The sequence below is a fragment of the Manis javanica genome, chromosome 4, assembly GCF_040802235.1.
Source record: "Manis javanica isolate MJ-LG chromosome 4, MJ_LKY, whole genome shotgun sequence".
In the NCBI taxonomy this organism is placed as follows: domain Eukaryota; kingdom Metazoa; phylum Chordata; class Mammalia; order Pholidota; family Manidae; genus Manis; species Manis javanica.
In genome coordinates, this window is record NC_133159.1 from 52038611 (window position 1) to 52066210 (window position 27600).

Genomic DNA, 27600 nt, shown 5'->3' on the forward strand with positions numbered 1-27600 from the left:
CTAAAACATTTCTACAACAGGATGAAGAGAGATTATCTTTTTTGTTATCCTAATGAGGATTTTAGAAAATGTTCTAGGTTTAGTGAGAAAAGGATACTTACTCTAGTCCACACCCCTCTCTACCTATATTCACATGCACCAATTATCACCTACTAAATCTGAGTAGAATTTAGGTTGGATTATCCTGTTAGATATTAGATCATAGATTGCAGGTATGTGCTGAGGACAAATAGAGAATTTTATCTGCACAAGGATATTTTTTACACATAGTCTAGGAATGTTGCCCTATTGAAAAATTAGCCAAAAATAACAATATATAAAAGGAAAATCAAAAGCTTTCTATTTTTACGTGCAGGTTTGTCAACATGTAATGCCTCTGAATGAACGACAAGAATGGATATATTACTGTGTGTATTCCCTTATATCTTAAAGCTGCTTTTTAGGAAATAATTCTACTTGACGTTATCAAATTAAGAAGATTTACTTCAGGTTTAGTCTATTTGTTGATCAACTAAGTGCTGATTTAACTGATATATATAAATAATAATCTAACTTGTATGAATTTATATTTTATGCTTGTTATATATTTTATTATTGAAATATAAATAGTGCTTTTATGTGTGGCCTTATTAATTTAACGAGAAATCTAGGCGCATTTCATTTACAAATAGCAAATCAAAAAAAATTACAAGTAAGCTTTTAAAAAACTTGAATTATACAAAATTCTATACTCTTGGTTTATCTTACTCATCAAGAAAAGCTAAAATAAAATGTAAATGGGCCAGCTGCAGCAAGTGCCTTGAGCTCTTGCTCTTGCTTCTCACTGTCTGTCCCAGGACCTTGGCAGGTTCCCAGACCTCTATCTAAACCAGTACTGTTGGAAGCATTTGCCTGTGGGAGGACCAGGAGCCTCCTGGGCCCCTTTTCCTTCCATCTGCTGCTGGTATCTCAGAGCCCATTCCACGCCTGCCTTTTCACCAGCAGCTTCTGCCTCCTGCTGCACCTCTTCAGCTTTGAGCTGGTGCTCTCCCCCAGGGCCCTGCAGGTGCGGAAACCCAGGTCCTGTTTCCACCATTGCCTACACTGGGGACCATTCACCAAGCAGCCAAAATTGGAGTGACAGGTATAGAGTCGGATGTTGAGTTTACTTCTCATGGGATTCTTATCTTAAAGCACCATAGCACAATAGATAGGATGACTGATGGGACTGGTCAATGTGTGATTTGATATTTGAACAAATTAGAAAGCTTAATTCTGCAGTAAATCATAGATACAGGAATGATTTCCCTGATGAGAAGATTCCTATCTTGAGGGAAACCAGTGTCAAGTACCTGAACCATCACCTCACAATTTTCTTTGATATCAAAGGCCATGTAAATACGTATATGGAGTTCCTCAACTATACAGTAATGGTATCATCTGCTCTTTCTTGCCAGAAAATTATCTGTAAGCTAATATAAACAGATCAGAATGTAGTAACTGCTTTGACTCACAGATCTTAGAGCATTAGCCATTAAGCAGATGGGAACCCACACTGTGATACTGTATGTTTCAGTCCACTTTTGTGGTAATGGGCAGTTTACCTGACTAGAGCATGCATGATATCTTGTGGAACCTGTGTGGAATTTCAGCTTTTCTCATGGGAAAGGATTTTGTACCTCTGGACTACTTGAAGAAGTGGTCAGCTAAAGGGGAAATTTTCCTGTCTTCCCTACTAGGTTTGCTTGATGGTCTACTAATTAAACTGACATAAGATAGATTAACAGGAGAAAAACATTTAATTGTATATGTATAAAAACCCCACAAAGGCAAGACTCAAAGGCAATCAGGCAATTGAGGCTTATATACCATCCTGAGCAAAGAAAGGGGTAACGGCCTGTGGTGTAAAAGGGGAGGAAGACAATTCACAGGTAGATGAGAAGAGCAAAGGTTTGCTATGCCATGCAGATAAGTCTCTCAGGTAAAAAAGCTATCTCTAGTAATAGCTCTTTTCCTAGTACAGACTCCCTATCTAAATTTTTTTTAGGCAGTTAAGGGAGAGAGAATAAGCTTTTACTGAGTCTGCTGTGTCTTAATTGCCTTCAGCTCAAAAAAATCTACATACCAAAGTGGCACGTTTTGGGGTGGCATATTCTCCCCTCCTTCAATATCTTTGATGAGAAAATGTTACTACAAATCTCATCTTGGTTCCAGCTGTATCACCAACACCATCTTGGAAGTCAGCATGTCTCAGCTCTAGACTTTCCCCCTGAGAAGGAAATGTGTACAGAAACTGCTTTCTGGCCTCATGGAGAGTTATCAAAATACTCCTTGGTAGCCCAAGCCCTGGGGATCAGGTGACTCACAAAAGGAATAGTCAGTAATTGCATTTTTACCTGAACCAAAGCAAAACCTGGTTTTGTCACCTTGCTCGATGGAACACCTGAATTTCACACTGTTGCTCTTGAAAGTCTGGATCTGCAAAAGACACACCCCCTCTCCTTGACCTAGCTCAGGCATACACTTAAACGCAGTGAGGATAAGCACCAATTGAGTTGTGCAGTGTGGAGGTGGAGAAGCAACTGAATGGGAAATGCATGATCACTCAGAGTTGACATTTTAAAATATTTAAAATTTCTTATTTCAAATATTCTGCTGTTATCAATGTAATGTAGATGTCAAGTTACACACTAATAAAATCATTAAAAGAAAGAAAAGAAAATGTAATGCAAAAAATCCATTTAATTACACATTTATTTAGTATCCCAATCAGAATATTAATTAAAAATAATAAAAGCAAAATTTGGAGAAGCTGATTTTTATATTAAGCCCAAATCTAATCACAATAATAGGATAAGTGTGTTCTGACTGTAAATGTTTATGAATTTACTTGTGAATTGCTTTCAATTAAATGTATTTTGGAATAATAGGAATGAAATCTGAATAGCATTTAATGAAGACTGGTTCAGTCCATGAAAAACTATATTAAGCAAATAAAAATTGTATAACCATACAAGTAACAGAATACTCAGCTAGCAACTGTCAGCTTTTGAAATATGAATACTATTATGGCATTAGGTTATTTTTGTGCCCAGTATATGCTAGCACATAGTTTAAATGTCATTTGATTTTGGGTGCTTGGTGTAAATATCTGTAAATAGGTTGTCATCAACTAGCAGGTTGAATTCTTAAGATGACGTGCTTAAAAAGTAATGCAATGTGAAAATGTTTTATTAATTGCTAGATGCTTTGTAAATACAATAAAGGTGATTATATATTGCATTTTCCAAAGTGTTGAGTTGCAGGGAATTATCTGGCTATATTACCAGAAGCATGTAATAGGCTGTACTACCAAAAGCATGTAATAAAGTTATCTTTGTTCCAAGATGTAAAGAGGCTTTTTATAATAGAATGATAGTTGGTACATTGGAACATGGAAACAAGCAAAAGAAAAATGAGCACGTAAGTCTTATCTTACACCACTATCACCACTTAGACATTCTACGACATATCAGGCCTTCCCATTAGTCACTTGTTAGAGGAAAATTATCACTTTTTAAACATAAAAACTATCTTGTGGTCCCATTTTCAATTAGCCAATAGAAAAGACAAAGATATTTTCTTCAAGTTAGACTTTCTTCCAAGTGAATGAAAATCCAAGGGAATCAGCTAGTTTAATGAATGCAATAAACTGGGTTACATTTTTTGACCTTTAAGTAAGTGACTTTTTTTTTTGACGAACATTATATTTATAAGACTTCCCCCATCACCAAGTCCCCCCCACATACCCCATTACAGTCACTGTCCATCAGCGTAGTAAGATGTTGTAGAATCACTACATGTCTTCTCTGTGTTATACAGCCTTCACCATGCCCCCACACACATTATACATGCTGATCATAATACCCCTTACTTTCCCCCCCCCATCCCTACCTTCCCACCCATCCTCCCCAGTCCCTTTCCCTTTGGTAACTGTTAGTCCATTCTTAGGTTCTGAGTCTGCTGCTGTTTTGCTCCTTCAATTTTTTCTTTGTTCTTATACTCCACATATGAGTAAAATCATTTGGTACTTGTCTTTCTCTGCCTGGCTTATTTCACTGAGCATAATACCCTCTAGCTCCATCCATGTTGTTGCAAATGGTAGGATTGTTTTCTTCTTATGGCTGAATAATATTCCATTGTGTATATGTACCACATCTTCTTTATCCATTCATCTACTAGTGGACAGTTAGGTTGCTTCCATTTCTTGGCTATTGTAAACAGTGCTGCCATAAACATAGGAGTGCATATGTCTTTTTCAAACTGGGCTGCCGCATTCTTAGGGTAAATTCCTAGGAGTGGAATTCCTGGGTCAAATGGTATTTCTATTTTGAGGCTTTTGAGGAACCTCCATACTGCTTTCCACAATGGTTGAACTAATTTACATTCCCACCAGCAGTGTAGGAGGGTTCACCTTTCTCCACAACTTTGCCAACATTTGTTGTTGTTTGTCTTTTGGATGGTGGCAATCCTTACTGGTGTGAGGTGATATCTCATTGTGGTTTTAATTTGCATTTCTCTGATGATTAGCGATGTGGAGCATCTTTTCATGTGCCTGTTGGCCATCTGAATTTCTTCTTTGGAGAACTGTCTGTTCAGCTCCACTGCCCATTTTTTAATTGGATGATTTGCCTTTTGTTTGTTGAGGTGCGTGAGCTCTTTATATATTTCAGATGTCAACCTTTTATTGGATCTGTCATTTATGTATATATTTTCCCATACTGTAGGATGCCCTTTTGTTCTATTGGTGGTGTCCTTTGCTGTACAGAAGCTTTTCAGCTTGATATAGTCCCACTTGTTCATTTTTGCTTTTCTTTCCCTTGCCCAGGGAGATATGTTCATGAAGAAGTTGCTCATGTTTATGTCTAAGAAATTTTTGCCTATGTTTTTTTCTAAGTTTTATGGCTTCATGACTTACATTCAGGTCTTTGATCTGTTTCGAATTTACTTTTGTGTATGGGGTTAGAAAATCATCCAGTTTCATTCTCTTCCATGTAGCTGTCCAGTTTTGCCAATACCAGCTGTTCAAGAGGCTGTCATTTCCCCATTATATGTCCATGGCTCCTTTATCATATATTAATTGACCATATATTTTTGGGTTAATACCTGGATTCTCTATTCTGTTCCACTGGTCTGTGGGTCTGTTCTTGTGCCAGTACCAAATTGTCTTAATTACTGTGCCTTTGTAGTAGAGCTTGAATTTGGGAAGTGAGATCCCCCCTGCTTTATTCTTCCTTCTCAGGATTGCTTTGGCTATTTGGGGTCTTTGGTGGTTCCATATGAATTTCAGAACTATTTGTTCCAGTTCGTTGAAGAATGCTGTTGGTAATTTGATAGGGATTGCATCAAATCTGTATATTGCTTTGGGCAGGATAGCCATTCTGACGATATTAATTCTTCCTAGCCAGGAGCATGGGATGAGTTTCCATTTGTTAGTGTCCTTTTTAATTTCTCTAAAGAGTGTGCACCTTTTCTAGTGTGCTGTTCAATGCCTCTGTGTCCTTACTTATTTTCTGTTTTGTGGATTTATCCTTTGGAGTGAGTGGTGTGTTGAAGTCTCCTAAAATGAATGCATTGCATTCTATTTCCTCCTTCAATTCTGTTAGTATTTGTTTCACATATGCTGGTGCTCCTGTACTGGGTGTATATATATTTATAATGGTTATATCCTCTTGTTGGACTGAGCCCTTAATCATTATGTAATGTCCTTCTTTATCTCTTGTTACTTTCTTTGTTTTGAACTCTATTTTGACTGATACTACTACTGCAACACTTTCTTTTTTCTCCCTGTTGTTTGCATGAAATATCTTTTCCATCCCTTCACTTTTAGTCTGTGCATGTCTTTGGGTTTGAGGTGATTCTCTTGTAAGCACTGTATGGTGATTCTTTATTTCTCTCCCTTCTTATTCCTCCTCCTCCATTCTTCATATGTTGGGTGTTTTATTCTGTGCTCTTTTGTGTTTCCTTTAACTGCTTTTGTGGGTAGTTGATTTAATTTTTTGCCTTTAGTTAGTATTTGGTTGGTCTGCTTTCTTTGCTGTGATTTTATTTTCTCTGGTGACATCTATTTAGTCTTAGGAGTGCTCCCATCTAGAGCAGTCCCTCTAAAATAGCCTGTAGAGGTGGTTTGTGGGAGGCAAATTCTCTCAACTTTTGCTTGTATGGGAATTGTTTAATCCCTCCTTCATATTTAAATGATAATCGTGCTGGATGCAGTATTCTTGGTTCAAGGGCCTTCTGTTTTATTGCATTAAATATATCATGCCTTTCTCTTCTGGCCTGTAAGGTTTCTGTTGAGAAGTCTGATGATAGCCTGATGGGTTTTCCTTTGTAGGGGACCTTTTTCCTTTCTCTAGCTGCCTTTGAAACTCTGTCCTTGTCCTTGATTTTTGCCATTTAAATTATTATGTCTTGGTGTTGTCCTCCTTGGGTCCCTTCTGTTGGGAGTTCTGTGTACTTCTGTGGTCTGAACGATTATTTCCTCCCCCAGTTTGGGGAAGTTTTCAGCAATTATTTCTTCAAAGACACTTTTATCCCCTTTTCTCTCTCTTCTTCTGATACCCCTATAATGTGGATATTGTTCCTTTTGGATTGGTCACACAGTTCTCTTAATATTCTTTCATTCCTGGAGATCCTTTCATCTCTCTCTGCATCAGCTTCTCTGTGTTCCTGTTCTCTGATTTCTATTCCATCAATGGCCGCTTGCATCTTATCCATTCTGCTTATAAATCCTTCCAGAGATTGTTTCATTTTGTAATCTCCTTTCAGACTTCATCCTTTAGCTCTTGCATATTTCTCTGAAGATCCATCAGCATGGTTATGACCTTTATTTTGAATTCTTTTTCAGGGAGATTGGTTAGGTCTATCTCCCAAGATTCCTTCTCAGGGGAGGATGTCCGGGTTAGTCTGGTCTGTATCAAATTCTTCTGCCTTTTCATGGCGATAGAGGTGGGTGTGGGGAGCTGGCGCATGTGTTGCCTGGGAGAACATCCCTTCTTGCTAGTTTGGGGCCTTCCTCTCCTGGGAGAATGGTGACCCCTATTGGCTTGTGCTGGGCAGCTGAATGCAGATGGGGTCTCTGATTCTTGCCTGGCCACTGTGGAGTTAAGCTCCGCAGTTGCTGTGGGCGTGGCTGGCCTCAGGCTGCTGCTCCACTATGGCAGAGCGGTGTCAGAGGGGAAACAGGCGGGAGGCTGTTTATCTCCATGATGGGCCTCAGAGCTGTGCTGCCACCAAGGGGGTTAGGGCACCCAGAGTTCTCCAGGATTCCCAGCTGTTGGGATAAGTGTTGGGATGTTTCCATCCAGCTTTGGGGTCCCTGTCCCTTCAAGTCTTTCAAAAAGCACTTGCTTTTCTTTGTCCCAGGGGTGCCAGCTGCGGGGACCCACTCGCAGGTTTTACTGACCCATTTTCCTAGTATCCAGCACCCCATGCACTGTGTGTCTGCACTCCAGTGTGGATGGCTAGGGCTGGGTGTTTAGCAGTCCTGGGCTCCCTCTCCCTCCCCACTCCGACTCCTTTCCTCCCACCGGGAGCTGGGGTGAGGGGCGCTCGGGTCCCAACTGGCTGCAGCTTGCATCGTACCACCTTCATGAGGTGCAGGTGTAGATATGTAGCCTGGCTGTTATCCTGTATCTTCTGGTCTCTCTTTTAGGGATAGTTGTATTTGTTGTATTTTCAAAAATATATATGGTTTTGGGAGGAGATTTCTGCTGCTCTACTCACACTGCCATCTTGGCTCCACCCCAGAATTTTCTTAATTGAGAGACCACCTTTCAGGCCTAGTGGAACTCTTGGGAAGGAGAGAGATTGGGGCGACCATTGTATGCTGAAACTGAAGATTATCTCAACATTCCTCAATATAGATTATTCCACCTTCACTTTGACACCATGAAATAGGAAGTTGAGTGTACACACATACAGAGTTGTATTTGTCTTGTTTTTAACAATACGTAGGTGCCTTCTAAGGCTTTGTCTACATGTTGTTAATTACTTTTCAGAATTTTTTATTTTGATAATCAGTTTCTGTATGTGCCACATAACTATTAAATAGCTAATGCCACTAGATCACCCACTTCATTATCCAGTGTTTCCATTATAAAAGCCATATGCATACCATTTGTTATTTATTGCCCTCATTCAAGAGTAATACCCTATGGTAAACATATTCCTTTAAATCATTACAGTTGGAATTCAAATGATGATTTGTGATAGGTAAAGATAAAGCTGTCTTAATGAGCACTCTATTTGAAAATGGAACTTGACCAAGCATTGGGCATTTATCTAGCCAGGATTTAGCCTACTTCCATTTACACATATTTGCGTATTGGAGTCAAGAGAAATCATTCAGGCCTATCACAGAATTGCCAACTGCTGGTTCCTTAACCTAGATCAAGCCTAACAAAATTCTGTGGGTAATCTGGCTTGTAAGGAAGGCACATAAATGGTCAGTTAAAAATGTGCTTAAGGAGTAGAACTTCCTTGCTTTTGAATGTAACATAATAGCTTTGAATTCGGATGGCATACAGAGAAACATGTCTGATGGGCTGATGTTCCTAAAGAAAGCCTAACTTTTTCACACTGCAGTTCCTGGCCTTTAAATACCAGAGTCAAATAGGCTCTGTGCCAGACTCTTTTTTTCTTCCTGTACACTATATTCTCTCCATAGGTGATCTCATTCACTCTTGTCTTCGAATGCTGTATATGCTAATGGTTATAAATTCATATCACTTGGCCAGGTCTCTTTTCTAAGCTCTAAAGGTCTATATTTAGTACCTTATTCTGTACCTCCTCTTGGATGCATGACAGTCACCCCTGACTTTGTGTCCACCACATTACCTTCAACCCCACACTTAGAATCGTCACAGTCCCAGAATGCCGGAAGACATCACTCCTTTTCAGTTTCCTAATATGTATCATCTATCAGCAAGTCCTGCTGACACTTTCAGTATAAAATACCTTGAGTCTGTTCACTTCTATCCATCTCCATTGACTTGAACCTAGTATAATCCATCAGTTTTCCACCTGCCCATCTAGTTTAACTTCATCCACTTTTGTCCTTAATTCATTCAGTCAGGGTGATCTCTTAAAAATGCTACTATGATCACAATTTTCCACTGCTTAAAACCCTTTCTGCCTGCTACAATAGGGATGAACCTCCTAGACATTTTGCTAAGCGAAATAAGCCAGACACAAAGGACAAATATTGTATGATCCATTTACATGAGAATAGAACAGTCAAATTTAAAGAGACAAAGTAGAATAGTGGTTTCCAAGGACCAAGAGAAGGGAAGGAGGAGTGCGGGTTGTTTAACAGGTACAGAGTTTAAGTTTAAGATGACAAAGTTCTGGAGATAGTGGTGTAAATGTACTTAATGCCACTGAACATACACTTAAAAATGGTTAAGGTGGTAATTTTCATGTTATGTATATTTACCCCAATAAAAAAAGAAAAAAAACCTCTGATTGCTCATTGCTGATAAAGATTATAATGCTTGACAAGGTCTAGAGGCCCTGATGTGATCACAGCGTTCACTCTACCGCTCAGTTTTATGCTCCAGTTACACTAGCTGCCTTTTAAATCCTTGACACTAAACTTCCTTCTTCAAACCTGCTCCCTAATGCTCCCTCTCCTGGAAGGAAATGCTCTTCTTCCTTTGTCACCTGGCTAACTACTACTCTATTCTCCCAGTCCTCAGCTTATACGTCACTTCCTCCAGGATATTTTCCTGGTAACTACTCATAAGAAATATAAATGTCTGCCACCCAAGCAGGGTGGTGGAGTTTTGAAGACAGTAAGTTGTTATAGAAAAAAAATAATTTTCTTGCACAGATTATGGTGAGATATGCACAAATTCTCTAACATGTTTTATGTCCATTTTAGAGTAAAGAAATGTATGCCCACAGATATTAACCAACCTTCCCCAGGTCACGTATCTTGTACATAGATTCACTAAAATGATACATTTCTTCAGCTGAGGAGACAATCACTCTCAGCAAATCAAGGGAGATACTAAACTGAAAGGAAAGACTCAAAATTTGTACTAATAATGGAGACTCTTATTGACTATATCCTCCATAAAATTTTCCAGGCCATCTCTGTTCAACTGTGTGAATAATTGGCTTATTTTGGTGGTAATCATACTCAGCCTTACCTTATATTTGTATCTGCATTTATCAAGGCCTCCCTGTACATTTGCTAGTTGTCAAAGCTGGTGACATTGCAGGCAAATCATGGTAAGAGCCACACGTGGTTTGGGAGCCACACCCACCTAAAATGGCCTCCAAGATGGACTTATCTCCTGACCTTGGCAAGATATTTTATTTTCTGAATCTCAGTTTTGTAAGCTCAAAATAGGGAAAAATAAAACCTGTGCTTTAGCAAGGAATAGGAACATTATATTCATTAAACCTTAGTTATGAGTAAACCCATCCAAGCCAATGGAAGTAAAGTGTGTGGGTCATCAGTAAACATAGGAAAAGTAACCTGTGGAATTAGACCTTTGGGGTTGATTTCTTTTTCTAACACAAATACCCTAATATTTGAAGAGAGAAAGAATAAGGAGTCACGAGACCTAGCTAAGATTGGCACGTCTGTCCCTCAGAACAGGTTTCCAGAAAGTTATTTACAGGTGATCCCCTAGCAAACCACAGGGATTCCTTACACTCTATTTTTCACCCTGCCTCAATGCCCCCTTGCCCTATGAGCTGGTCCCTACCATGCTGCCCTTCCCTGTGGGGGAGGGGTTGCGGATTTCATTTCACCGGGAGGGTTGGGTTTCTGCCTGGGAAGGTAAATCCGAGAGGCTCCACCCTTTTCACCGGAGGCCGGAGGTGGGCGCTCCCGTTTCTTCTCCCTCCGGGACCTGCGAGGAGGTGGACCGGCGGCGGAGGGAGGGTCCGGCCCCTGGCCCTTTAAGGAGGAGGGCCGAGCGCGGCCGGGAGAGCCGGCGTGGCCCCTACCCCGCCCGCGCCCTCAGCCCAGAGCAGCTGCGACTGCAGCTCCGGCCGCCCCTGGATTAGCAGCGTCCGCTCCGACGCCAAGAAGCAGGTCGCCACCATGGTGAAGATTGTGACTGTGAAGACCCAGGCGTACCCGGACCAGAAGCCAGGCACGAGCGGGCTGCGGAAGCGGGTAAAGGTGTTTGAGAGCAGCGCCAACTACGCCGAGAATTTCATCCAGAGTATCATCTCCACCGTGGAGCCGGCGCAGCGCCAGGAGGCCACCCTGGTGGTGGGCGGGGACGGCAGGTTCTACATGAAGGAGGCCGTCCAGCTCATCGCCCGCATCGCCGCCGCTAACGGGGTAAGGGACGCCCCGGCTCCTGGGCGGCGCGGGGTCCTCTCCCGCCACCTCCCGCCTCGCTCTGGCCGGGCCACTTCCGTGCGCGCCCGCCGCAGTCTCCACCCCCGGCTCCTCTGCCCTCGCCCTTCCCAGTCCCGGGGCCCGGCGGAGGCTGCCTCGCGCAGGAAGGGGCCACGGGGCTCAGCAGCGCTGCTCTCCCGACTCCTGCGGGGCGGTGGAGCAGGCTTGACCTTGGGAGGCCCTCCCCTCCGCCTCCTGTCCCTCCCCTCCCCTCCCCTCCCCTCCTCTCCCCTCCCCTCCCGTGCTTGTCAGAGGCCTCTGACATTTCCACGAACCCTTCCTGCCTCCGAAGATACAGTTACAGCGCAGAGTGCAGTCGCCTTAAGGGTGAAAGGTGAGGCAGCCGCCGCCTGGCTCGGAACCCCGCCGCTTCCGGCCCAGCTGCCTGCTATTCTCGTCGGGCACTGGCGCTTCCCGCTGGCTGGGAGCCGGACCCGCAGGGGCAGGGTGGCGGGGACACCCGCCCCCTGCGTCAGGCCCACAGCTCTGTGGAGGCGGTTGTCAAGCTCTCTCCCCACCACCCCTTAGTGTGCTCTGGCATGCAGCTCCTGCCCTTGCGCGGCCTGGTTGCTGGGGCACAGGCGTTTTGAAAGGTCTAGTCTTTGCCTGGTGGTGCTTCTGGATCTGTTCCACCGTGGGGCTGGAGCTGAATTTTCATTAGAACAGAAACCGCAGGCCCAAGGGCGCTCTTTTGCAAGCAGTCGTGGCAGGCCGGGGAATTAATGCAACGCCTTGGTTCCGTCCCCCTCCAGCTAAGGAACATTAACTGACCTAATGGGCAGGCACACTTGGATAAGTGTAACTTTGAAATAGATTTTTCAGTAAGCCTAATATACGAAAAGCTGGGTTTTATAAAATAGGTAAATTGGGGCTGATCACTCACTTTTATAGAATGTTTTCTAACGAGGTTTTCTTTCTGTATTTAAAATGAGATTTGACTTATAACCAACTCTTCTAGAACTCATTCCCTTTAGTAATACTTCTATTCATTTTAGTAGTCCTTTATTTTCCTTATTTTGTGAATATACTGAGTGTGATTTTGCCAGGCACCATGAAAAGCACTTCACTTGCGGTGTCTCATTTATCCTCCTGCAGCCTTGTGAGGTAGATGCTATTACAGGTATCCCCAAGTTGCCAACAAGAAAACTGACGCAGAGGCAGGTTAAGCAGAACCCGTAATGGCAGCACTGAGAATTTAGTGCCAGCTTGGTAGTTCCAACAACTTGAACAGCTTCTGGGAGTGAGGGGACTCTTGAATCTAAGGATGACACCAAAATAGTAGTCACCAAAATCCATACAGGGTCCAGTCTACATCTGCCTCCCTGGGGCAAACGTATATAAGCATCAATGAGAGGAGATTGTCTGGATTTGTTTTCTCTATGCTCCTGAGTTTTCAGATAACCACAAATTTCCTTGAAAGAGCAAATAAGACAATAGTTGATACCTTCGCTTAAATCCTTGTTCTCCCTTAAATCTGTTATCACCTGTGCTGAATTTGCATGTCATTTATTTTTTCAACAAAATCTGAGCCTATACCATTTACAGAGAAATGTGTGGAATAAAAAACACACAAGACATCCTGGGAATTTTAGGGGTCCAGATGGAAAGTTGCCCATTTGGGAAATGTGGGATGGGAAGAAAAAAAATTAGTTAAGATTAAAACTTAAAACACATCACCGTTTAGCTCCTGCCCTATTGCTTTCCTCTCTTTAAGTCAATCTTTGTAAAAGTCTGTGTTCACCATCGCAGATTTCTCACCCCTAAAATTCACCTCACTGCAGTCTGGCTTCTCCTTCCCCCACCCCTCCACTAAAATTGCTCTTGCCAAGGTTACTAATGACTTTCTGGTTGCTAAATCCATTGAACACAGTTTAGGCCTTATTTGACCTTTCTGTTACATTTGACTGCTAATTTTGCACTCTTTTAAAGTTCTCATTCCTTTGCCTTGATCACTCTCCTGATTCTACTCACACCTTTTGAAAGTTCTCTCCTGGACCACTTGCCCTCTCCACACCCTAGCTATTCCCTAAATTTCTGTCCTTAGCTGTCTGCTCTCTGATTTTGTTCTCAATCTCTACTCACCAGATATTTAAATGTGTTACTCTGTCTCTTCTGGTGTAGTTCAATTCAGATAGCATCTTCAGAGAGCTTTTCCCAACAACCCTATTCTGCTCTCCTCCCCCTATGAAGTGCTCTTTCCCATAGATACTTCTAGAATAGATTAATCAAATCCCAGTGAAGTTATCTGTTTGTAGGTGAAACTCCTCCACTAGAGAGTAAGCTTCTTTATGGGGTCTGTATTTGATCTCTATCTGCAGTGCCTAGTACAATGTAGCATTCATTCATTGAGTCCTTGTTCAGTTGTCCTGAATTGTAAATTGTGAAAGGTGTGGAATAAGTTTTCAATTAAGGGCATTTCAGCAATTACAGCCAGTGTATAATTGGTGACCAATAAACTTGTTCTCATCAAACGTTTATTATGCGCTTACTTCGTATCAGGTGTCTTTTGCTAAGTACTTGAGATACAAAATATTCTTCCCCTTAGGAAGTAAATAGTCTAGAAGGGCAGGTAGACAAGAACAAGCAGAAAGCACAGAGTATGAGGTGTTGGTAGTGGTATGTGCCAGGTACTGCCAGGGCAAGAACACTGAGGGCTGTACAGGTCTCCCCAACTTGTTAAAACTTCATGTCACCCCACTTTGCTTTTATGAAAAAACCTACGTTAGTACCTGTTTTCACAAACCAAAAGAAATCCAAAGTGGATTTTTTTTCCAGAGAGAAGCTAAAAGTGAAAATAGTGTCCAGCATTCCCTTTGCAGCAAGCCAGTATAGAGGCAGTGCTCACCTTGAGCGGCGAGAGAGGCCCTGCCACGCACCTTCCCAGGGATCTAAGCTCAGCACCTCAGCATCAGGCCCCAGAGCTTCCAACTGTGTCTGTGCTTTACCTTGATTTACTTTGTTCATCTGTTAGCAAAATGTGTCCTGAGGTATCAGAAAAGCCTAAGGTTATTTTTTGGTCTGGATATGCTCAAAAAATTATCTGTGTAAATTAATGGTAATTGCTTCTTTGCTTTATTCCATTTTGGCTTAGGGATGGTGTCATAGGAACACTTACTTTTGGATAGCCGGGCAAACCTAGGCTTGGGAAAGGAAGCTGAAGTGAGGATGGCGTCACAGAGAGGTGGTAGCTGAATCGAGGCTTAAAGGGTGAAGTTGGAGTTGCTAAGGTAGTTTTGTCAGGGGAGGAATTCTAGGCAGAAAGAATAAAAATCATAGGAGTTGGGGACTGTTCTCTTGGGTAAATTGTTTAATTTCTGACGTTTTCCCACCTTGTCTGGAAAGGTCGGAAATAATAATTCATACTGAGAGAGGCTATTGTGAGGATTAAGCGAAACAACATATTTTAAACTACCCTGCAGTCCTTTCTCACCAGGAAGCTGTGTGAATGACACTTGTGGGGAAACCTTGGGATGGGCCTGGGGCAGAACTTTGTGTTATCAATGTTCTGCTGATACTGGGACTGAAAGTTTATCAGGCCCAATCCTGTGCAGATATTAACACCTCCCCACCCCCATAGATATTAGCATTGTGCCCCACATTCCTCTAGCCATTGATGGCTCCAACTAATATAGGGGGGTGAAGAACCCAATTGATGCAGCTGGCAAAAACCTAACTGAGATAAGCCCAACTGAAAAAGGAATATATTGGCCCCTGTTACTGAAAAGTCTAAGAGATGCCTGATGCAGACAACTTAGTTCAAACCTTTCCTGGTCCCTCAAAATCACTCTTGGTCCCACTGATTCAGAAGTGACTAGTAGTAGGTATTGGGGAGAGTTCAAACCCACAAGTAAAATAATGTTTGGATATTTTGAAGAATAGTTTATCTTCAGCAAAATAAATACCTTTGGGAACCTGTGAATAAGCAGATTTTCTTTCATCAATTCACAGGGGTTCCTATGTCATGGATACTTTTGTTAAATCTATGGGCCCTTTCTCAGAATAATTTTATTTTTAAATACATTTTAAAAATGAAGGATTACAATGGAAATAAAAGTTACATTAAATACAACTATCAAAGTATTAATTGTATTTATGATATAGCAAGACATATGCTTCTTTATTGACACATTAAATAAGATCTAGCGGTGAGTAATACTGTCTTACTTTAGAGTAGTGAAATGTTTAAATGATATTTTGAGATATGTGGAATCTCAATATTTTGAGATAGCTATATAAAATAATACGAAAATATCTGTGATTTCTGTTGATAAAATTTCAGGTAGTACTAGTAGAAGTAATGGTGATAACAATAGTAATAATTTTAATTAATTCTGGTTTGTTGCCTATATTCATAATTGAAAGAAATGCTAAATTTCATTAAGATGTTAGAGAAAATAAAGATTTTTTTGTGTTGCCACTGAAATTCACAAACCCCATTGAATTCTACCCTCTTGGGAGGACATCGAAGGATTAAGTTAAGAACTTCTGCACTTAACAAATGATCCCCTTTTAGTGTCAGGTGCTACTTGGACCAAAATGGGCATCAAGTATGTGACCCAAAGAGTAAGGGTCTCAGGTCCTCAGACCAAACCAGTGGGGATTTGAGAACTTTGTCTTAAGTGGAGGAACTCCACTAACTACCATTTGGGATGGATCACTCTTTTCTGAACTTCCATGAGGCCCAGCTGCAAACACAGGGGAAGGGACATGTTTCTGGATAGTTCTGAGAAGGAAATGGAAGAATGCTGGGCAGGAGGGGGAACATTTTGAGACTGTGAGGTAATTGGTGTAGATGGAGGCATCTTGCTACACTTACTTAAAACCTGATACCCTGAGGGCAGGGATGATTGGCAGAGAAACATCTTTGAGTCACTTTTGAATATGCTGTAACTCACATTCTTTTAAAAAAAGTCTTTTAGTTATGATGGGCTTATGAATGTTGTTCTCCCCTTGTTTACCCTTTCTGATTTTGGATCTGCATTAAACATCAGGAAGAATAAGGTATTACCTATCCTTTTCCATCCAGGAGTGTACAGTCCTTTGGGGGAGAGAAGGCACAAGAAATGCATACACATGCAAAGAACAGAATTAGGAAAAAAGCTTTCAGGAGGATAATTTGAGTGGGCTAACCATCTACGAAAGTTAAGCAGGAAAGTTTGAACTGATCCATTCATTCTCTCCTATCTTGCCTTGAAGTCCATACGTAGTCATTCCATTGCCCTTGAATCTGTGTTCAACATCAGGAACCCCCTTTTAAAAATGGCTATGAAATGTGTTTAGTAACTGAAGGTTCACCAGGGACTTTAGTTGGGAGAATTTGGAGAAGACATTTCTTTTCTGTTACCCTCAGAGGGGAAACGTCACAGAGGGGCAGCCCCAGGAAGTTGTTTGGAAAGGGTACAAGAGTTTGCCTGTGCCTCAGGGTGTGCAGATGGATACCAGCTGTTCTATTTTTTCATTTTAACTTCATCTGATGAAGTCTCCCTTCCCAGTGCTTCTCCCTGTCACCATCAGCTGAGTCGCTAAGGCAAAGGATAGAAAAGGTGAATCAAGCCCTGAAGAGACACCGTGAGTGCGGACTGCCAATCAAGTGATGCCAATTAGAACCCAAGACACCTTGAACACTGTGTTCTCACAGTGTGTTTGTTTTTCTGTTTCTGAAAAGGTAAAATGTGATAAACAGGTGGTAATGAAGAAAGATTGGTTGACTTGTCCAACAGGCTAATAAGTGGTGGAGTTGGAAGCAGAACTCTGGTCTTCTGATATTTCATCCAGTTGATCTTTTCCATAAATAAGTATATCCCAAAGCACATAGTTCTGGGGTTGGTTATCACATCTGGTTAAAAATTTGGGAAGACTGGAATTGGCAATGTTAAGAAGGACTTTCTGAGATTTTAATATATAAACAAGTAGTATGTGAGTTTGCAGGAGGACCCCAGAACCATTTGGAGAAATACCATTTTACACCACCCTGGGTTAATACAACCATCTATATGGTATAAGAATATTTCCAGGTTCAAGTTTGGCTTCTTTGTTTTAAACTATTGTTAATGGCATGCAGGGAGAGTGAGGTCCTGTTTTCCTATAGACACTCACTGCATGCCTTATTCTGGCAATTAAAACGTGAAATTTGTTTTGGTGCTGTTGAGTGTGACTAACTCAGCCCAAGGAGTACTTTCCTCCTAGGTCACATTGAGGTAGGATTTTGGGGTAAGGATTTAATTCCAATTGTTAGAATATTAGTCCCTGACACTGAACTCCAATATGCTGACAAGTACCACCTCCATTGCTAAAGAGTGAGTTGAAATGGCTACTACATTGTGTGGGTTCAGTGGGCTTAGACAGCATGGTCACTAGTCACTTTGGGGCCAAACGAAGCAGTGTGAGGATCACAAATGGTGGGGATGTCAGAATGAATCCATTAGTTAAACTAAACTGTCTCCTGGGATAAAGCAGAGAACAAGACAAGCCCAGTCCTCACTCACTTGGGACTTAGAGTCGAAAAGATTTGTGTTGGAAGCCAGGTGGTTACAGACAAGCAAACCAACGACTGCTACTAGGTGTAGTTCGAGCTGTTAAGCAGTTGATCAAGACAGGCTCTGAGAGCAGAAAAATGGTACACCTGATTCAGGCACAAGGAGCAGGGAAGTGACAGCTAAGCTGAGACCTGAAGGTGAAGAGAAGAGAAGAATGTTCCAGGTGGAACCAGATGTGAGAGAGCACAGCACATTGAAGAGATAGGTTAAAGATTTCCCCCATCCTCCAAGTCTGTGTTTTTGTTTCATACTCTCCGAGAAGCAACTGCACTAAAACACACCTCAGGTTTTGTATTTTATAAGATACTTCTGCATGCATTGCTTCATTTCCTCTCTAGAGCAAACATTTCAGGTGTCCCAGGCCCACAGTCGCAGAGTCAGGAAGAGAGACTGGAACTGCCCCCTCTAGAATGCAAGAGACAGTACAGTAGAAAAAACACCAGCACTCCAGGACCATGTTCCCAATACCAGGTTCCCATGCTGCATGGCTGAGTACCCTGCCAGTCTGGGTGAAGTTTTAAGCAGTAAATGAGCATTTGGAGTGGAGCAGTGTGCAGACCTTTCCTCTTGGGTAAAAACCACTTTTCTCACTATTAGATTGAATTGAAACCAGCTTGTGGAATCACAATGTAAAGGAAGGGACAGAATCCACATGAAGGCATAGCTGTTTTTCTTCCTTTGATGATTCACATAAACAATGAAAACTGAGCCACTAGAATATAATTCTAGTACCAGCTGGCTTCCTTGGGCTCAATGGGGGCAAATCATTTACTGTCATCCAATTAAAATGGGGAAGTCACATTTTACCATGGGTTGGGCTCTTGATTTACAGTGGAAAATGAACTGTTAGTATAGTCAAAGACATAAAATCCCTTAGGGAAGTACTATTGGAAAACAAAATGTATAACACAATATGTATATCTTTAACTACTAGAGTAACACTCAGCACAAGATGCTCCGACTTTGAGAGACATGTATGGACTAAGACTTATCAAGAGCATATGGTCATTGGGTGAAACAGTACAGAATTGTCCATACTGTTTAAATGTCACTTTTTCTCCCTTCCTCTCCCTGCAGTTGTATAGAGCTAAATTTGTTGTTTGATAAATTTACATAAAGTCTACTTAACAACAAACTTATAAATACTGTTATATAGTTAGACAAGATAAATAGTTGTATGATATAACTACACTGTAAATTCCTGTTGCTACTCAGGGTTGCACAAATGAGAAGGATGGCAGTTGGAACTCGGCACATGATTGGAGCATTGTGCTCTGTGGCTTCTACTCGGCTTATGTTTGAAATCTCTGTTCGAGTCCTTGTCAAGGTCTGCCCTCCCATTGTAGCTCAGTTTGGCTGGTCTAGAAGATGATATTTTATATGTCTCCCAAAGTGAATTTGATGTACACCATGTAGCCTGTTTTAAATCAGATAATTGCACAGTTACATAAATTCAACTGTTACAACAGAAACAATCAGTGGATTTAGATTAAACAAGGTAGTTTTTCTTTTTTCTCTTGTAGAAAAGTCTGGGTGAAAGCAGGCCAGGACTAGTATGGTAGATTCGTGGTGTCGGGACCCAACTATTTTCAATCTTATGGTTCTGCCACCTCAAAGGTGTTACCTTTGCCCACCTGTTGCAGATGGCTCCCACCACTATGTCCACATTTCAGCCAGTGGCCATGGGAAAAAGATTGAGTGAAATGCTTTTCCCTTTAAACAATCTTGAAATTGTGCAGCCACTCTGCCCACAATTCTGATTAGATCTTCCATGCAGGCCACACTTACTTGCAAGAAGGGCAGAAAAATGTAGATTTTATATTGGGAGGCACATGGCCAGCTAAAAATGGGTGGTTCTGCTACCTTAGGAAAGGGAGGGGCAAGTAGAAATCTCTGTGCAGGCAACTTCTTTGGTGATACCCATCCTTCCCGCCCATGAAACATCACTATCCCTAGGGGAGGCCCCCTGAATTCCTTCCAAAAAATGTATGTACTTACATAGTTATATAAGTAGAGCAGTCACCAGCCATAGTGTTCACACTCTTGCTGGTGGGGAAGGCAGACCCTCTGACCTGGCAATGGAGTAGGTCCACTGGGAACCCTGGGTCTGCCCTTTAGGGGGAATTCTCTTGTTCTGTCCTTTGTACTCAGGACTGGACATTGGTGAGTAGGTCCTGAGGGCCCTTTTGGGGGCTGCGTCCTGCTTCCTGCTGATTAAAGTTGTGGGGGTAGGTAGGAGGACAGGGGTTGCTTTTGCAGAACAAATTTGTGGATTTTTTCACTATATAGTTACTCCAAAAGCTTGCTAGGCTTCTGGCCTGTTCTAATCAGTTTCATGTAGTGATCACCACAGTGGAAGTTCTCATCTAGACAGAGATTTGAAGCCTGAAAACTTTGGCTTTTCTTTTCTGGCCTCTGTGCTTTGTCCCTCCTCTCATTTCTCCATCTCTAATGGATACCTTGAGACAGTAGGAAAAGCTAAACTGGGTATGAAGGCAGTATCCTTAATTGGATCTTTTGCTGGTGGGCTAGTTCCCATTGTCTGGCAAGCTACAGCCTTTTCTGCTATGCTTACTGCTTCATTTATAGCTGCATTAGCTTGGGTACATAGATAGTGGGTCATCTCAACTCTGCAGTGCCTCAAGTTGATGGACTTGGGTAACATAGTTTGCAGAATACAAAGAAAACTTCCCTTAGCACAGCTATAACCTCCAGGTCTGCCTGCAGGCTGGCCATTCCTTGCCTGTGCTCCTTTCTGTATTGTGTCCAGAAGCAGCCAGTAAACACTCCTACTTGGAATTCTGTGAGCCATTTGCCTGGAGCTCCAGGCTTGGTCTGCCTGTGGTCTGCCTTCCAAGGTAGCAGTGACAGTTTTGTCATGGCATAAAAACTATGCCCATGCCACACATTAGATCTGTGTTGTTATGGAATACCAAATGTTATCATTAGTTAAAATGTAGATTTGGCTGCTACAAAATAAAAGTTCATAGTAATAAAATTCAATCTGTAATAGACTGACTGTGAACAGTCCAGGGCTGGTATGGAGGCTCTATCATGTAAGTGGACCCACGTTTCTTTTGTTCCTCAGCCTTCCCTAGTAAGTTGCCCTTATTTGCATGGTCCAGGATGGCTGCCTATCTGTTATGGTCATTCCAGCCAACAGGAAGGAGAAAAAGGAAGGCAGGCACACCTTTCTCAGAGACTGCACATAGTCAATTTCGCTCATGTCCTGTTGGCCAAAACTTGGTCTAATGCTTCCTCTAGCAGCAAGGTAGGCTGGGAAAGATCTTTTTTATTCTGGGTGCTATGTGTTAGGCTAAACACTGTGGCTATCAAGCTAAATGAAAGGGAGAATTGATGTTGGGGAATACCTAATGATTCTTACTATCATAAACATGCTTTCCAAATTGGGTGAAAATATTCAAGTCATTTTAAGTGATGGAGTTACATAGAAAAGACAAAAATTTAATTTTATATAGACAACTAGATTTTTGGAAGAGACTGTGACTATCATTTATTCCAGCCACCATTTAGAAAGGAACCAAGATACAAACATTCCCACTGTGGAAGACTTTTTTAATAAGCTACTTTATTGAGATATAATTAACATTCACCCATTTGCCCTCTACAATACAGTATTTTTTTACATATTGACAGAGTTGTGCAACCATCCCACAATCTAATTATAGAATGTTTCCATGACCCTAAAAGAAGCCCCATATCATAGTGGTCCCTTTTTTCCCCTTTGCTTTCAGCCCTAAGCAATCACTAGTCTACCTTAGGTCTCTATAAATTTGTGTGGGTGTGTTTAACCTGGACTGAATGTCTAGTTTTGATTGTTAGGTAGGAGAAGTTACATTAGCAAGCAAAGCCTTGGGAGTATGAGAAGCAAAGGCAAAGGAAAGGGTTTGTGTTCACAACAGTGGAATTAGTGTCCCATGCTGCTGTGTGTGCTGTCCTCGGTGCTGAGGACACAGAGTTGAAGATGTCCCCACACTCCAGCAGCACCTTATTGCATGTGGGAAGATTGGCACAGAAAAGACAGTCACTGCTAGGTAAGAGCTAATACCTAAACAGAAGATGGCTGTGGTGGCTCGAGGCTAGGAGCATCCTTGCCCCAACCTGGGGTGGGGCTGGGCATGGGATGAGGTGGCCAGTGAAGGCTTTCTGCAGGAAGTGAGTCTATTTTCTCAGCAGCCTCCCTGTCCAAAGCAGATCAGGCTGTCACAAAAAAAAAAAAGAGATTTTTCTCCAGAAGAATAGCTTCTTCATGCTCATGAGTGTAAGCAATCAGATTTCTTTTTTTATAAACATATTTGAACTTATATATCCAGATTAGTATTGTGCCCTGCCAAATCACCACTCAGGGAACCGTGCACTCATTCCAGTGATGCGTCTCGTGCTCAAAGCATTTTGAAACTCCTCTATGGGAATTATTTTTCAGCCAGTCGGTTTATGGGTCACCTAGGAAAACCAGTCACATTATTTTATAGTCATGCCTCATTTTTCACCTAAAACGATGTAACAAGGTTTGATCACCCACTTTATTCATTAGACATGGCTCCAACCAATTTTTGTCTCTTTTCAAAGTTCAAATCTATTCTCAAAGGATGAAATTTGTTATGACTGAAGACTTTCAAAGAAAGTGCCACAGACTGTTAAGACAGTTGCCCAGAAGTGTTAGTGCAATCTTGGCATGTTTGAATAAATATGTTGCTCCCCCAGGTGATTGTTTTGAAGGAGATAACATTAATTTAGATGAAATGCTCTGGCACAACTACTTAAAATGAGCAACCATATTTTATACTGATGCAGTGCAGTGCCCTGTCGAGGGGGTCTTAGAAGGCAGTTTATGCTGAGGGAGATTCTGGCTCACTTTGCTTCTACAGTCTACTGGTGGCCTGGGCATGTGGTTCTCTTCCATTCTGGCAGATATCTAACTATGCTTTGGTTAGGCATTTTTGTACACGATGGGAAGGTTTGTTAAAACACAAGTAGACAAAGTGGCCCTGACCCAGTATGAGAGCCCTATCAGCTCTGAGCCACAGAAGCCTGGGTGTTGAGCTGGCACCCACCTGCTCCGAGAGTTCAGCCCATAACTCTGAAGAGGCCAGAATCTATTCTCAAAGGATGAAATGGAGCTGGGATGGCATAACTGGGTGGGGATGGGGAAAGATCTTTTGCTTTAGTAATAAAACTGTTTTGTTCCACTGCCTCCACGGGGACTTTGAGAAATGCAGTCTGTGGAGCAGAATGAAATGAAATCATTTCAGAATGAAGCAAAAAGGAAATAAGTGTAGGAAACTCAAATGGAATTGGGAGTAAGGTTGGTGCTTGTCAGGAAAGCCCCTCTGGGCTAGGCCGCAGTGTTGGCATCCAGCCCTCTGTGTCAAATGCATGAGAAAAACACTCATCACACAGCTCACCGTAGCCAGTTCCCTCACACATATGTAGATTTGGTACAAAAAGAGTACTATCTGCCTTGAAAGATTCATGTGAGGGTGAAGTAAAATCTGCGAACGCTTACAGTGCTTGACATTGTGTTTAGTAAGCTGAAGACTCTGATTATTTTAGTGATTATTATGATTATTCTCAACACTGAGTCCATTCGAGGGCAGAGGGGAGGGCCTTCTGTGTCTGCCACCACCCCCACCACCTAGATGTCATGTCCTGCCCCTGTCCATTCGTTATCCTTTGATCTGTGAGGCAGAGGTTCACAGGTGCTGTAAGTTTCAGTCCCAAGGCCGTTTATTTGAGGGCATCACCTCATTGGAGCCATGAGCTAGCAGTGGATGCCTGAAGATGGGTATTTTAGGATGGATCTGTAGAATGGTTGCCTGGCCCATGCCAATGTCATGCCACAGATGGGAAGCTGCAAGAAATGTGTGTTGGCATCACTGTAAGCCTCCTGGTCAGCATGGATTTGTTCATTCAGCAAGCACTGGTGAGCAGTCTTTCTGTGCGAGGCACTGTGAGAGATGGTTGGGGGTACAAAGATGAATATGGCAAAGTCTTTGTTCTCAAGGTGCTCATGCTAGCAGAGGAGCATCCAGAGGTGGTTGAAAAACTATGGTATGAATACTAGTGTATTAGTTCTTATGGCTGCTGTGACAAATGACTACATAAGACTGGGTGACTTAGAACTGCAGAAATTATTTTTTTTCACTGTGCTGGAGACCAGAAGTTTGAAATCAGAGTGTTGGCAGGTCTGTACTCCCTCTGAAGGCTTCAGGGGAGAATTCTTCCTTGCCTCTTTCAGCTCTTGGTGGCTCCAGGTGTACTTGGTTTGTGGCTACATATCTCCAGTCTCTCTGCCTCCACCTTCCCTTCTTTGTGTGTCTGTCTTTTCCTCTTCTTTTTTAAGGGTGCTTCTTACTAGATTTAGGGCCTACTTGGGTGATCTCATGTAGGCCCTTGATTGGTCTCATCTTGATCCTTGACTTAATTAGATCTGCAAAGATCCTTTTATCAAACAAGGTAACATTGACAGGTTCTGGGTGGTTGTATCTTTGCAGGGGTGGGTGGAGGTGGCTACCATTCAATGCACTACAACTGCATTAGGACAAATGCAGGGAATCATGGAAACAGAGGAGAACCACCCAGCCCCACCTTGTGGGGAAGGAGAGAACAAGGATTTCTTCTCTTCCAGATGGGGTAATTTTTGAGGCAGATGCAGATAAATAAAGAAGAATCAGGGAGACCTTAGCTGAGAATGAAGTGAGGGTGGTGAGGGTGGAAGCAGGGCACAGTCCCTCTTGAATGCATGCAGTTAATACCTTTGTTCTAGCTGAAGTACACTAATGGTAATAGTTGACAAGAAGATTCCAGAGCTCTGTAACCATGCTGTTTCTGTGGACACCTGACATAATGCCGTACAGAAAACAAGCCACTTGGTGGCTCCTTGCATCTTACCAAATAACTTTAGTTCATAGTGATGGGAAGATTTTGGTTTGAATCTCAGTTGTACAACTTGCTGTATAATATCATGTATTCTGTTTAACTGACCTAAAGCTCAGTTTTCTCACTTGTAAAATGGGATTCATTCTAGTATCTGCCCTATCAGTGAATTTTATGAGAATTAAATTAAATAATGGGCATGCAAAGGTTTTAGGAATTCTAAGGTGTACAACTCAAATGTGAGTTATTATGGTTGTTTCGAAATTCCACTGTGGCTTCAGGAAGGTCACCCCACTGGACTAAATTTAAGTCTTCTGCCAAAACAAATCTCGACATGCAATTTTATCTAGTATCTCTCGAAGTCCGAAACTCAGATGTGTTAAAGAATAACCAAAGAATAAAGATAGCGTGCCATTCTGAGGGTCTTAGTGGGTTATCAAAATTACCTCTTGATGTTAGAATATTGTTGCATTACAACTTTTGATGTCAGACAGACTTGATTCCTGGATATGCTGTTTATTAGCTGTTTAATTTTGGGTAAATTGAACTCCTGTTTCTTTACTTCTTTGTAAAATGAAATAATATGTCATAGAAGTATGTTTAGGAAATAATAAGGTAATGCCTAGGAAGTTACCTAGCATAATGCCTTACATGTCATCATGATGAGCAGGTTGCTATACTGGGCAACAAGGTTTTTGGTGGGAAATACAGACACTTTAAATACAGATACTTCTCTTTGCTAATAGGCCCCAGCCAGCTCCCACCTTCTCAGTTTCACTTCTCTTCCCAGCTTTCCCAGTGATTTATCAAAATGCTCCACACCCTTTGGCCTGTGAATTTCAGAACAGAAATGTCTTTCCCACAGAGAGAAGTGTTTAGTGCACCAGGCTTGGGATGGGGTGGGAGGCCTGTTCTGCATAAATACAAGTTTTTCGTAATATGCTATCAGCTTGATACTCAGTTATCTTGTCTCAAAAGACCATTAGCAATTAGCTCCCAAATAGGCAAAAGTGATCCTGAGTAGCTTAAGTACTAGTCGCAGTGTTTGGTATTTGCGTACCAGGTCTACCCATTAAGGTTTTAGGGTAGTGGTGTAAGTAGTTGTTTTGGGTCTTTTTGCTGCAGCAACTAACATTTTAGGGGGTGCTTTCCATCCCTCAAACATTTACAGAGCATTTTCTCCTTGCTCAGCATTGTGCTGCGCATGTGGGGCATATACAAGGGCCTAAGACCGGCCAGTTCCCTGTAGAGCTTGTCGCCCAGCGGGCAACACACATGGTGTGACAAGTGCCTCCTTAGGGTGCCATGGGGACCCTGTGGGAGGGGAGCATGGAGAGGTGGTCAGAGGAAGCTTCTAGGGGAGATGTATTCGAGCCAAATTTTGAGCGGTGAGAAAAGAAAGCGAGGAAAAAAAGGACACATTCTACACAAAGGGAACAGGAGGGGCAAAATAAGGAGGCTGTTGGGGAAAGGGAGCCACATACTTAGACTTTCAAATAGAACCGTCTTAACTCTTGTGTTGTAGGAAGGGCAGAGGGCGGCCGGCAAGGCAGCCAGAGATGCCATGTCACCACACAAGTCCTTACCCCCTGAGGCTTCCTTTTATACACACCCCAACCTGAGACTCAGCCTAAGAATTATCTTAGGACCCTGACGGGAAGGGAGAATCTTGGAGATTTAGGTTACCAAACCTAAAAAGCTATTTATAAGGGGGACTAGGGCCAGTGTTTGTTCAGTAACACATTAAGGCTCTATCAGTTTGCCAAGACTGTCTTTAGCAGATTGACAATTAATAGTCTCTGTGTGACCTGTTTTCATCAGGGGAAGTCTTTTATCTTGGGCTGATTGATCTAAATCCATATTCTAGAATAAACGGTGTGCAGTTCATTAAGTTAAATCACACATTTACAAATGCAAAGATGTACAAAAAAACTAGATGTATGGTGTGGCTGTAATATTTCCTGTAGCTCTCACTTGGCTGTGACCCTCTTTTTCTCGTTAGCTTTAGTATCTGTCTCTGTCTCTAACTCACTCACCACTTTTCTACCCCACGTCAAAGTTCACTCTGTGGAGTGACACCATGAAGACCTCTCCACCTTTCTACCCATGAGCACCCAGTGTTCTGCCTCAGCCATGGACTGACCAGCTCTACTTCCTGTGCTATTGCAATTTCCAGTTCTGTTCCTAATTGTTCCCTCCCAAGTCTGTGTGCTACAGAAATTACCTAAAATGCCAGTGTGTGCTCTGATGTGGGTGCTTCATGCTTTGGGAAGTCGTCTGTGATTGTCGGGTGGGGGTGGTTAATTTTATCATTGAGGTTGGTCTGAGGAGGGGAGACCACTCACTGGAGTGCTGCCTGGAAAGACTCCCCTCTGTTCACCAGATACCTGTCCACAGGTCACTCAGTGCTCTCAGTTCAACAGCTCAGCCACTCAGGCTTGCAGTGACCATCCATGGTACTTCATTCCAGGTACTGAGGTTACAAAACACGTGAAGTGCTGTCTTTCTCCTCAGCACTGAGCGAGGGAGGAGGCCTATTTGTATATGTGAAGCCACAGCACACTCCGTTATTTAGTGCTAAGAACCAGGCACTCTGAAGCAGCATGTGTAGGCAGGGTTCTACCCGAGGGCCTCTTCTCAGGCCAGCTACCCTGCTGCAAAGGGCTCAGCTGTCCTGGAGTTGGGCTTGCTTTTTTTTTAACTACTTAATTGTATTAGTTTCCTAGAGCTGCTGTAACAAAATAACACCATCTGTGTGGCTGAATTCCTCAAGGCAGACATTTC

The 27600-nt window shown here is 42.3% G+C and overlaps 2 protein-coding genes and 1 pseudogene across 8 annotated transcripts in view; all 3 read left to right on the forward strand.

Annotated features, from left to right (window-relative positions):
* The window catches only part of EFCAB7 (EF-hand calcium binding domain 7), a 55945-nt gene extending 52579 nt beyond the window's left edge, over positions 1-3366 (forward strand). For all 7 annotated transcript variants that reach the window (XR_012130192.1, XM_037024289.2, XM_073234063.1 and 4 more), the window contains one exon: positions 356-3366. Coding sequence is in view for 6 of the 7 variants with exons in the window: in XM_037024289.2 (XP_036880184.1) it covers positions 356-430 (75 nt within the window). In the remaining variant the exon portion in view is untranslated. The remainder of the gene's footprint in view (positions 1-355) is intronic.
* LOC118973539 (glycerophosphodiester phosphodiesterase 1 pseudogene) lies at positions 777-3366 on the forward strand (annotated as a pseudogene).
* A 7486-nt stretch (positions 3367-10852) lies between these two features.
* Positions 10853-27600, forward strand: part of PGM1 (phosphoglucomutase 1) — a 62031-nt gene continuing 45283 nt past the window's right edge. Inside the window, exon 1 of the mRNA XM_017648462.3 lies at positions 10853-11323. Coding sequence (XP_017503951.2) covers positions 11078-11323 — 246 coding nt within the window. The 5' untranslated portion in view covers positions 10853-11077. The remainder of the gene's footprint in view (positions 11324-27600) is intronic.